The sequence below is a fragment of the Chrysochloris asiatica genome, unplaced genomic scaffold (genome assembly GCF_000296735.1).
Source record: "Chrysochloris asiatica unplaced genomic scaffold, ChrAsi1.0 scaffold00031, whole genome shotgun sequence".
Lineage (NCBI taxonomy): Eukaryota > Metazoa > Chordata > Mammalia > Afrosoricida > Chrysochloridae > Chrysochloris > Chrysochloris asiatica.
In genome coordinates, this window is record NW_006408549.1 from 4,950,860 (window position 1) to 4,963,965 (window position 13,106).

The 13,106-nt window shown below is 40.6% G+C and overlaps 1 protein-coding gene across 1 annotated transcript in view; it reads right to left on the reverse strand.

The window, feature by feature from the left end:
- Positions 1 to 12,561, reverse strand: part of CPQ (carboxypeptidase Q) — a 577,066-nt gene extending 564,505 nt beyond the window's left edge. Inside the window, exon 1 of the mRNA XM_006859198.1 lies at positions 12,117 to 12,561. Within this exon, the coding sequence (XP_006859260.1) occupies positions 12,117 to 12,528 (412 nt within the window). The 5' untranslated portion in view covers positions 12,529 to 12,561. The remainder of the gene's footprint in view (positions 1 to 12,116) is intronic.
- Between the last annotated feature and the right edge of the window lie 545 nt (positions 12,562 to 13,106).

Here is a 13,106-nt window from a genome sequence, read left to right on the forward strand (position 1 = left end):
AGTCACTTGGTGCCTTTATCACTCCCTCAATTTAGGTAGTCAATGTCTAAGTTGCCGGTCCCTGTCTACCCTGTATAAAGAGGGGATAGCATAGATACTTGATGTGAAGACACCTCCCCTCTCTGTTGTTATTTTCGGCTACTACATCCATGATTATAGGTCAAGTTCATCAAAATGCCGCAATTTACCTTCCTTTCATTTATTAAAAAAAAAACAAAATAAACTTTTTTTATCTTCCTCTAGAAGGAGCTCTGGTAGCGTAGTGGTTACGAATCAGGCTGCGAACCTTAAGGTCAGCAGTTCGAAACTACCAGCGGCTCCGCGGGAGAAAGATAAGGCTCTCTACTCCCGTAAAGATTTACACCCTTGGAAACCCTGTACAGGGTCGCTATGGGTCGGAACCGACTCGACGGCACTTCACAACAACAACAACAGTAGAGTTCTGATTATCAAGTCATCGAGGCTAGGTCAAATAGGTACTATCTGCAAGTTTGGGTGTTCTTGTGCATCTCCCCTCACTTCCTATCAGCTGGATGCTTCATTCTCAGCTCTAGCCCTCTGAACACATAACTCTTAAAAAGAATGTTTACAGGCAGATAAAAAAAACCTTTGAGATTGCCAAAATTTTAGATGAGGTCTATGAAAAGGGAGCATGCACCATCGATAGGAGAAGAATGGTAGAAAAGGTGAAGGAGAAACCACTTTAACTTCTCTGACAAACTTGACAAACAGTCTAACCACAATGTCTCTCCAACCAATCAGGATGTCCAGGGAGATGTACTCTGGCATTTCACTTTTAAGCCAAAGCTAACCCACTGTCACTGAGTCCATTCTGACTCATAGTAACCCTACAGGACATAGTAGAGCTGCCCGTTGGGCTTCTGAGACTGTCAATCTTTACAGAAGCAGATAGTCCCATCGTCTCCTAAAGAGCAGCTGCTGGGTTCAAACTCAATGCATAACTCACTTGTGATTACTTTATCTATGTTTTGTTGTTACTAGTGCTGTTGTTGTTGTTAAATGCCATTGAATTGGTTCCAACTCACAGCAATCCTGTATGGGTTTCTGAGGAGCAGTTGGTGGGTTTGAACCATCGACCTTGCAGTTAGCAGCCCAGTGCTTACCCTACAGCACCATTCATCACTTACAGAGTACAAAATTGTCATTGGTGGTCTTTCCTGTACTATTTAACCAATGGTTGGTATATTTACTTACTCGCTTATTTTGTTTTAGTAAGTTCATATCCCATTGTTGATTAGGTGGCACAATGAAATGAGCATCATGTTTGTTGTGGACAATTGGTTTTAACACCCATTCTAACCTCTTGTAAATGTGCTTATCTGTAAAGTCTGAAAACCTCAGAACAACATTTCTGGAACTCTCCTGCAGCTAGAGTTCTAGAAGTAATTTCAGCATCAGCAATTCTATGCACTTAAGCAAAATCTGGAAGGCAGAGTTAGGTAGCCTGTTTTTTGCTGTTCCTACTCTTTTGAAGAAGCATCATGCCTTAATTTTCTACCTCAGCTTTCTGATAAAGGACATTATTTAATCTAGAGAAAGCAACAGCTTGATTCTACAGAATGGTTCTCAAATTCATTCCTGAAAAGCTCAGCCTAAAGTCTACTTTCTCAACTTTCCCAATGATTCTGTAAGCATTTGAAACCCTCTGAGATGCCCATCTCTATTTAAATCAGGGAGAGTGGATTCTATGCTCTGTAACTGAGCATTAATGAGTCAGTCAATGTACACATTAAGGCCAGTCTGTGCATTTTCTCTGCATACTCTTTCCATTCCTAAATCAGTTCCATAAAGAAAGGTCATGAGCTGAGGTACACACACTTTGACACAAACCAACAAAAATAGCAATCAGTACACAAAGTTCAAAATGCAAGTCCAGAAAGACTGGGACTCAACTTTCTAGGGGTCATTTTAAGGGTATGTTGCCCACCACTCTACAAACAATGAGGTTTGGTCAACTGAGTGAGAGAACTCAACCTCTTAGAAGACTTTAGAGTGCCGAGGGATGTGGGGGTGGCTGATCTGTGACTACACTTCACATACTGTACACTCAACCACACTCCAATCCCAACCAGCCATCCTGCGAAACATGAGAAAGAAATAATTTATTTAGAAGAAATGAAATGGGGTAAATCAATGCTCACTAGCATCTTGACATTTCTTTATAAAAATTCATTTTGAACCAAGTATGATAACCAAATTAAAATCCTCACCATTTACTGAGGGACCACAATGGTGTAATGGTTAATAGCTCAACTTCTAGCCAAAAAGTTGGTGGTTCAAACTCACCAGCTGCTCTGCATCAAAAAAGACCCAGTGATCTGTCTTCATAAAGATTACAGCCTAGGAGACCCTGTGGGGCAGTGTAATGTGATCTTAAACTTGTAAAAGACATGCATACACACATGGTTATATAGATATGTATCTACATACATACACATATGGAAAGGTTAGAGGGACAAATTTAAATGCTTCTAGTAACTCCAGCTGAAAAGATAACAGTTGTCTTTTCTTATTTTTATATGTTGTACACATGTTCTATAATGAGCAAGTGTTAATTTTATAACCAGAAAAAGTCTAAGCAAATGGAGACAGATCAACAGCATCTTCATTCATTGTGCAGAAGGAAGTACTTTTGTTTTATTACAAGCAAATAATATCCAAAGGAAAGGACTGCATAAAGGAAATTCACTGCTTTTTAAATATTGAATGTATAAAATTACTATGTACTAAGAGTACAGAGGAGTCCTGGTGTGGCGCTGTGGATTAATGGGCTGGACTGCAAGGTCAGTTTGGACCACAAGGTCAACAGTTCCAGATCACCAGCTGCTCCTTGGAAACCCTGTACATGGTCACTATGGGTCAGAACTGACTTGACGGGACTTATCAACAACAACAACAAGAGTACAAAACTAGGTACTGAGTGTAGAGAGATGGATAAGACTCAGTCTAGTCTTTCAAGAGTTCCCAAACTGCTAGAAAACATGCACACAACATCTATTTTAGGGATGCCAGTGCCTCTAAGGGAATGTTTGTCTTCAAAGACAATCAGTATCCAACCTATTGTGTGGGGTCCAGAGATCACAGGATGAAGACCCAGAAAGTTGTGTTTGCTGGGTAAGAGCCACGGCATTCTGCCCAAATTCCTCTTTGCTGCTTTTCCTGGATTTGACTGCTGATTTTCATCCTTAGAGTCATTCCATTCCAATCTGGGGTCTGCTGTATTATCCCCGGATTGACAGAAAGTTATAGTTCATCCTTCCTTACTTCTAAGGCAAAGTTTGGTTCAGCAGCCTGTCTCACTCAGCTTGTTCATACATTTTCCTTCTTCCAATGACTCACTCACAACTCCAGAGACCTCATCCAGCTACTACATAAGGTAGTATTCAAGTTTACAAATGGAAAATTATAAAACCACCGATGGTTATCTAAGGACTGCTCCATAGCATTTGTCTGGGAGAATTCTGCTCTCATGAACACCGATCCCTTATAGGTGTTCCTCAAAATCATACACTTTCCAGGCTGGTAAAGACCTTATAGACTCAAATTCAGGCCCTGACTCATTTTACAGGTTGCACCATGAAGGTCCATAGAGATTAAATGACTGGCCAAGGTCACACGACTAGTAAGTGGCTAAACCAAGGAGAGAACACAGGTTACCAGCATAGACGCTAGAAGATGCCACTCTACACTACTCTACCTGCATCCACAGATCTTTGATACTGACTTCACACGATTTCCTATGGGAATTTTTCCACACCTGGTCCAGCCCTGCTCTCTAGTCTCCTCAGAGCTTAAAATAGCCCAGTTGCCAGACAACTGTTTATCTACTTTGAGCCCCATGGAATGAGGGATGGGGTGAAAGTGAGTCTTGGAACACCAAAATAGATTCCAGTGAGTAAAAATCACTTCCCCTGGGTTTTAAAGGCCCCAGGAGCAATCAGTAAGTTGGCTTACTTTTTGATACCAGGCAGATAGCCAGAGATGAGCAGGCCCAGCTACAGAATGAGAAATGAGGATCAAAAAGAAAGGGGAATGAGAAAACATGCCCAAAAGAGAGATGCAGAAATCAATACAGTCTACCATCACAGCACAGTATCAGCAGCTTTTGAAACAGATCTGCTTCCACCAAATGTTGAAAAGAAGAATCTTATAAGTAAAAGTAATAGAAAAATATTTGTATGGGAAGCAGTGACCGAAAGCCTAACTCTGGAATGTTACAGTTTGATCATGTCCAAACTTGGCCTCTTTCAACTTGTGCAAACCAGAGCAAGCGACTTAATCTCTTGGAGGCTGATTTTTTCATCTGTAAAAAAGGTTTCTTTAAGATTGCTGTTGTTGTTATAAAGTGCTGATGAGCAGGTTCCAACTTATAGTGACTGTGTGTAGGTTTTCAGAGGTTGAAAATCTTCACAGGAGCAGATAGTTCATCATTCTGCCATGGAGCAGCTGGTGGACTTGAACTACTGATCTTGTGGTTATTCTACAGAGAGCTGTCACACTCCTTTAAGATAGTTGTTGCTAAGTGCTGAGTTGGTTTTGACTCACAGCGACCCTGGACAGGGTTTCTGAAGAGCGACTGGTGGGTTTGAAGTGCCAACCTTGTGGTTAGCAGTGCAGTGTTTATCCTACAGAGCCTCACCAGGACTCTTTACAATACTTGTTGTTGTTAAGCACTGTTGTGTTGGTTCTTGTATAGGGTTTCCCAAGAGCAGCTGATGAGTTTGAACTGCCAACCTTATAGTCAGCAGTCCAGTGCTTATCCTACAGTGCCATGCTATGAGTTCATTAGTTAGGAGGGTAGTTAAGAGGGCTTAAAAAGAGAATGCTTGTTAAAATAAATGGTGCCTTCAATATAGATTAAGGAGTCCTAGTGACAGCGGTTTAGTGTTCTGCTGCTAACAGAAAGGTCGGTGGTTCAAATCTACCAGCTGCTCTGTGGGAGAAAGGTGTAATAGTCGGCTTCCATTAAGATTACAGCCTTGGAAACCCTATGGGGCAATTCTACTTGGTCCTAAAAGGTGACTATGAGTCAGAATTGACTCTGTGGTAACACATTGTTGTTATTATTGTTGCTGTTGTGGGGTTTTTTTTTCGGGGGGGGGGTGTTTTTAAGACACAGACTAGTGTTTAATAAAAAGGAATGAAACACAACCCTCAGCTGGCATCACAGAACCCAGATCCAGAGTCAGAGTAATCAACACTGACCATCCCATTGAGTCTCCTAGAACTAAGGAAATTAGAAGACCCACTCCCCAGCAAAATAATTATTTAACTGCTTTCTTTTTTTTTTTCTTTTTAAGGTATTTCAGATCTTTCAAAATGTTCTAAGGGCATACAGCACAGACAAACATTCATTCAAGAAAACCAAGTACATCTCAATAAGAGCAGCTAGGATATGGCATTTGAGCCTTAACTTGCTCCCTTCTCCTGTCCCCAATTCTGCCTTACAGAAATGCTGTTCTGGCTACTCTACTCTAGATAAGTGTAGTCAAGAAAAGGGGTTTCCATCTGCCCTTGGGAGTTCTGGTGTGGTGCTACAGGCTAATGTGCTGAACTGCAAAGTTGGTTTGATCCGCAAGGTCGGCAGTTCAAGCTCACCAGCCTCTCCTCAGAAACCCTATACAGGATTTCTGTGAGTCAGAAGTGACTTGCCAGCACTTAACAAGAAGAACATCTGCCCTTAGCTTTCCATTTAGGACTACAGTTTCACCCTGGGGCAGGCAGGTCGCTGGATTTTCTCAACTGTCTTCCATCCTGTTATTGTAAAAGCCCTACAGCAGGCAAGCTTAACTGAGAGAAATGAGGTCCCATTCTCCTATGCAGATGCAACTAATAAGGCAGAAACCTATTCCCCAGGAACAGGCAACAGGATTGAAGCTTTCAATCACTCCATCTCAGTTTGTTTGAATGACAGAGTTTCCAAATTCAAGGAGCAAGCTGAGCAAGAAGCCCTGGGATGCCAGTCCCCCACATGCCAGCACCTGCCTGCTCACAGAAGAAGGGTATCACCTGAGAGGAGAGGTTGCCATCACTGTGCCTGTCTCCTGTGCCCAGAGGGTGAGGCAGGTCATGGGGAGCTAGCACTCTGCATCTCTTCAAGCTGAGGAAACGGACTTCATTTGGGAAAGAGCATACAGCATTCCTAAATCCAAAGGTGTTTTAGAAAGCAATGGAGATCTTGGTAGAGAACAACTATGAGGGACTGGTAGCTGCATGATACTGACAACAGCAAGCAAAATGGCAAAGCAGTCAGAAGTTTAGTAGAAAGAGAACTGGAGAAAGAAACAACCAAGAAGGGCCCTGTTGAGATCACAGAAAACTGCAGTTAGAAAGCCTATGCTCACACGCTAGGACGCACTCTCTCTGGAGGAATCAGAAGATATGGGTCAGATTTGAAAAACACCCCCTGCACACAGATCTTCCAACAAAGGGCAAAAGTCTCACTGGCATAACAGGCTTAAGCACAGCCTTTGACCAAAAACTGGCTGAAAAATAAACTACTCTGATGTAGTGGTAACTACTGTGAAGTCAGGCTTAACAATAACATCACATGCACCCCTGGCTATCTGGAAGACTGTGTGCACATCCAAAGCTGCACCCTCTTAAGAGACAGTGGAGAGGGAACTTTCACGCTCCTAGTTCCTGGTTGAACATGGAACAAAAACATAAACTCCCTAAACTCTAATAACAGCCTTCAAGCCACACAAGCATGCAATGGTAAAAGGGTTTTTAGCCATCTAACTGGCTAAAGAGGTGAAGCACAACCTTTGTCCCAAGGGTGATCCCTAGGTAACCAGGCTAAAATCTAAAAATAAAGATATTTCTAAACCTTCTAAGCAGACACATCAGAAACTTCACACTGTTGGGGAAATAGGCTTCTGAGTTAGTGTAGCCCAATTATAAGCAAAGAAAAAGTGACCAAGAAAAGAAAGCATCAGCCCCCAATGGAGGTGGGATGAAGAATATATAATCTAGAATTGCTATAGCATATTGTTTAAAATGTTCAATTTTCAAATGAAAAAAAATATGAGACATAAGACTAAAAAGTAAAGTGTGACCCATACATAAGGAGTAAAAGGTAGGCAATAGAAACCAGATGTTAAAATCAACAGGCAGAGAGTCAAAGCAGCTATTATAAGTATGCTCAAGAAACTAACAGCAATCATACTTAAAGAATTAAAGAAGTTGCGATGGAAATGTATCATCAAATAGAGAAGACTAATAAAGAGATAGAAAAATTTAAAATATAAAATGAAAATTCTGGACTTGAAAAGTAAATAATGGAAATTAAAACTTCATCAGGCAATTTAATACTAAACTCAAACCCAATACCTTCAAGTGGATTTCAACTAAGGCAACCCATGTACGATAGTATCAAATTGCTCCATAAGGTTGTCTTGGCAATATTCTATACAGAAATAGTTCACTAGTCCTTTCTTACATGGTACCGGTGGGTAGATGAATCACCCATCATTTGGTTAATAAAGCAAAATCCAAACCCCCTACCACCAATTCAATTTCAGCTCATAACAATCTTATTGGACAAAGTAGAGCTGGGTTTCCAAGGCCATAAATATCAATGAAGGCAGACTGCCACATCTTTCTCCCACAGAAAGACTGGTGGGTTCAAACCACCAACCTTCTGGTTAGCAGCTGAGCACTTAACCACTGTGCCGCCAGGGTGTCACGACCTTCAGTAGAGATGGCAAAAAAAAAAAAAAAAAGGCATTTGAATAGACATTTTTCTATAGAAGATATATAGTCAATAACAAATGAAAAGATGTTCAACATCATTAGTCATTGTTGTTGTTAAGTGTCATCTAGTGGGTTCCGATTCATAGTGACCTTGAATAGGCTGATAAGCTTGAACTGCTGACCCTGCAGTTCAAACCGATCTTGCAGTCCACTGCATTAATCCACAGGGCCACACCAGGACTCCTTATTAGTCATTTTTATTGTTACTGTTAGGTGCCATCAAGTTGGTACCGACTATCATAGCAACCATATGCACAGAAGAATGAAACACTACCTGATCCTGGGCCAACCTCACTACTGTTGTCACGCTCGAGTCCATCGATGCTGCCACTTGGCAAATCCAACTCATTGGGATCTTCTTCTTTTTTTCTGACCCTCCACCTTACCAAACATGATATCCATCTCCAGTGACTGGTCCCTCCTGACAATATGTCCGAAGGATGAGAGATGGAGTTTGGCCATCTTGGCCTCCAAGAAGCACTCTGGCTGCACTTCTTCCAAAATGGACCTATTGGTTCTTTTGGAAGCCCATGGCACTTTCAATATTCTCCTCCAACACCATAACTCAAAAGCATCAATTCTTCTACGGTCCTCCTTATTCACTGTCCAGCTTTCGCATGCTTATGAGGTTATTGAAAACACCATGGCTTGGATCAGGTATACCTTAGTCCTCAAGCTGACAGCTTTGCTCTTCAACGCTTTAAAAGGTCTTGTGCAGCAGATTTGCCTAATGCAATATGTCATTTGTTTTCTTGACTGCTGCTTCCATGAGTGTTGATAGTTAATCCAAGAATGAAGTCCTTGACAACTTCAATCTTTACTCCATTGATAAGAATATTGATTATTGGTTCAGTGGCAAAGATTTTCGTTTTCTTTACATTGAGATGTAATCCATACCAAAGGCTGTGCTCTTTGATCTTCATCAGTAAATGTTTTAAGTCCTCTTCACTTTCAACAAGCAAGGTTGTATCATCTGCATATCGCAGGTTGTTAATGAGTCTTCCTCCAATCCTGATGCCATGTTTTTCTTCATAGAACCCAGCTTCTCAGATTATTTCCTCAGCATACAGGTTGAATAAGTATGGTGAAAGAATACAACCGTATCGCACACCTTTCTTAATTTTAAACCATTCAGTGTTCCCATGTTCTGTTTGAACAACTGCCTCTTGCTCCATGTACAGATTCCTCATGAGCACAATTAAGTGTTCCGGAATACTCATACTTCGCAATGTTATCCATAGCTTGTCATGATCCACACAATCAAAAGCCTTTGCATAGTCAATAAAGCATAGGTAAACATCTTTCTGATATTCTCTGTCCGAAGATCCACTAGACATCAGCAATGATAACCCTCAGATCATGGCCTCTTCTGAATCTGGCTTGAACCTCTGAAAGTTCTCTGTCAATGTATGCTTGCACCCGTTTCTGTATTACCTTTAGTAAAACTATACTCACATGGGATATCAAAGAGATTGTCCAAAGATTTCCGCATTCCATTGGGTCACCTCTCTTTGGAATGGGCACAATACGGATCTCTTCCAATCTACAATTTGGAAGATAGTAGTCTTCCAAATTTCTTGGCAGAGATGAGTGAGTACCTCCTGCGCCGCCTCACTTTCTTGAAAGATTTCAATTTTTATTCCATCAATTCCTGGTGCCTTGATCTTTGTCAATTCCTTCAATGTACCTTGGACTTCCTCCTTCAGTAGCATTGGCTCTTGATCATATGCTACCTCTTGAAACAGTTGAGCATTAACCATTTCCTTTTGGTACAGTAACTCTGTATATTCCTTCCATCTTCTCTTGATGCTTTCTGCATCATCAATACTTTGCCCAGAAAAATCTTTAAATAATGAAAGTCAAGGCTTGAATTTTTTCTTCGGTTCCCCCAGCTTGAGAATTGCTAAGCGTGTTCATCCTTTTGGGTTTTCTGATTCCAGATCTTTGCACATTTGTTGTAATATTTGGCCTTATCTTCTTGAGCTGATCTTTGAAATTTTCTGTTCAGCTCTTGGATCTCCTCATTTCTTCCATTTGCTTTAGCATCTCTATGCTGGAGAGCAAGTTTCAGTGTCTCTTCTGGCATCCATTTTGACCTTTTCCTTCTTTCTTGTCTTCTTAATGACTTTTTGCTTTATTAGTCATTAGGGAAATACAAATCAAAACCACAGTGAGATACAACACACATTTGTGTGCCATTGAGTCGATTCTGTCTCATAGCAGAAGCAAATCTCTAGGTCTTTACTCCTTTGCAGGCTCCAGTCAGCTCAAATTGTGGACCTTTTGGTTAGCAGATAATCACTTAACCATAACACCACCAGCACACACACACACTAGAATAGCTCTAATAAAAAAAGACAGTAACAAGTGCTAGAGAGGGTGTAGAAAACTGGAAACCTTATGCATTACTTAGAGTCCTGATGAGGCACTGTAAGATAAATATTAGACTGCTACCTGCAAGATCAGCATTTCAAATCCACCAGCTGGTCCTCAGAAACTCTGTAAGAGCCACTATGTGTTGGAACCTACTTGATGGCACTTAACAGCAACAACAATATAATGTAAAATTGTAGTAATGTAAAATGGTACCATGAGTTTAGAAAAGAGTTTGACAGTTTCCCTATATGGTAAACATAGAGCTACTATATTGTTGTTGTTGTTGTTGTTGTTAGGAACCACTGAGTTGGTTCCAACTTAAAACAACCTTATGCACAACAGAACAAAGCACTATAAGGCCCAGCAATTCCACTCATAGGAATCAAGAGAAATGAAAATATATGTCCACGTAAAAAACTGTACATAAATGTTTATAGCAGCATTTCTCATATTAGGTAAAAGATGAAAAAGGCAATTGTTTATCAACTGATTAATGGATAAACAAAATATGCACCCATATAATGGGATATTATCAGTTATCAAGAGGAATGGAGTACTGATATAGCATGGACTAACCTGGACAACATTAAGCTAAGTAAAAGCTGCTAGTCACAGAGAGCACACAGTGTATGCCTGCATGCACATGAAATCTCCAGAACAAGCAGGTCCACAGACAGGAAGTAGATTTAGGGGTTACCTAGGTCTTTGACCTGGAGTCCTGGTGTGGTGCTGTGGGTTAATGCACCAGACTGCAAAGCCATTTGAACTGCAAGGTCGGTGGTTCAAGCTCACCAGCTGCTCCTCAGAAACCCTATACAGGGTCGCTATGGCTCGGAATCAACTCCATGGCACTTAACAATAACAACAACAGGTCTTTGACCTGGGAGTCCTGGTGTGGCGCTGTGGGTTAATAAGGCAGACTGCAAAGCTGTTGGAACTGCAAGGTTGGCAGTTCAAGCTCATCACCTGCTCCTCGGAAACTCTATATAGGGTCGCTATGGGTAGGAACTGACTTGACGGCACTTAACAACAACATCAAGGCTCTAGCCTAGGCCTATAGGGAGGAGGAAAATGAGGAATGACTGGTAATGGGTACAAAGTTTCTGTCAGGGACAATGAATATAGTTATATTTAGATTGGGTAATGGTTGTACAACTATAAATATACTAAAAACTACTGAAATGGTATTTTAAATTTTGTGGTATATACATTTTATCTCCGTAAAAATGTTGAAAAATACTCTGGCTCTCCCCTTCTCTAGTAGGTATTCCTCTTGGCATTAAAGAAGAAAACAAAAGGACAGACAGAAACTATTTCTGTGCCATAGGAAATTAGTCCATTGAACACACTGAAGACTTACTGACACTGTGGACTGGTTACAAATCCCAAATGTAGTCCTTTGTATTGTCTGATGAAGCTGCACCAGAGTGCTAATAAGTACACCTCCTTGAATTAAAGACTAAAATTCCTTGGATTAGAGACTTCCAGTTTTATAAAATAATTAAACAAATTTAGTGTGCAAGGTTATGTTCCCAATTTCTTTAATTTAAAAAATTCTGTACTTTGAGGCCACCATGGAAGAGGTCATAGTTTTTTCATCCTACTTACATATATGTTAACAATCTACAGAGACACTAAGAATTTTACCAGATGGAAATTACTAAATCATAAGGCTGATAAATGTAGTAATAAGGTTGATAAATTGTAGTAATGTAAAATGGTACCATGAGATTAGAAATACCTACAGGTTTTCCATTTTAAAAGTTATACCCCATAGTCTTCTTTCAGAAAACACAGAAAGAAGCAAGAGAAAAAAAGGAAGAAGGATGAAAAATTAAGAGAGTAGACATTATTATGTCTTCCTTTTATCATCAAATTATAATGTAAATTATGTACATTATAATCAATTGTATTAAGTGATCTTAGTTGTACACAGAAAATTGACTTGAAAAAGCAAACAGTACCTTCTGGAGGGGTCCCGATACTACTGCCAAGACCCAAAATAGCCATCTTATGAGTTCTTGGTTCCAGCATCACAGCAGACTCTTCTCCCCTTTCCCAGTGGGGTATCTTGACGGGCTCCAGGTGGACATTCTCCAGCCCATCTTCCTGCAAGTTTTGGTACATGATTTGGATGGCTTTTTCTAGGTTCTTGGAGCCACTCAGTCTGGGGCCAATGGTATCAACCAGAAGTGCCAATCGCTCATAGGATCTGTTCTGGGCTTTACCATACACAGCAAGATTGATGATAGCTTTAGCAATATCTCCATAGCTGGCTATTTCTTCTTGTATTTCTTGAAAAGTCCTTTGAGAGATGGCAGAGCCCAGGGATATGAGGTCAACAATGCTGACAATTGTGAAGAGAAGGTACTTCATCTTTTTTGTTTTTATACAGTTGGTTCTTCCTAAGATAATTAACATAAGTAAGAAAAAGGCATGTTTAGTTGAGTGGAAATGTCACACCATTTCCCCAGAACAGAGGTTGCTATTTGGGCAGCTACTCTCCTCTTCTTAACCATTCCACAGCCTCCCCCATCAGCTTCAGTAACTGTAACTCAAGAAGGGAGAAGTAAAGGGACAGTGGTTGGCCTTGCTAAGATACAGTATGAAACCCAAAAAATCAAGTAATTCTGTTTAAAATATGCCAGAAGGCTAAAAGAAGAAGAGGGTGAGGAAGAGGGGAAGAAGTCATATTAGCAGTAGTAACATCTGTGACAGGGTTGTTGTTAGGTGCCATCAAGTCAATTTCAACACACAGTGATCCTATGTGACTGAGTGGAGCTGCCCCACTAGGTTCCCTACTCTGTGATCTTTAAAGGACTAGATTGTTAGGTCTTTCCTCCTTTCCTTAATCAGCTTTTGTGCCACCAGGACTCCTTGTGATAGGATTAAACAAAACAAAATCTGTTGCCACCCATTCAAATCCAACTCACAGTGACCTGACAGGACAAAGT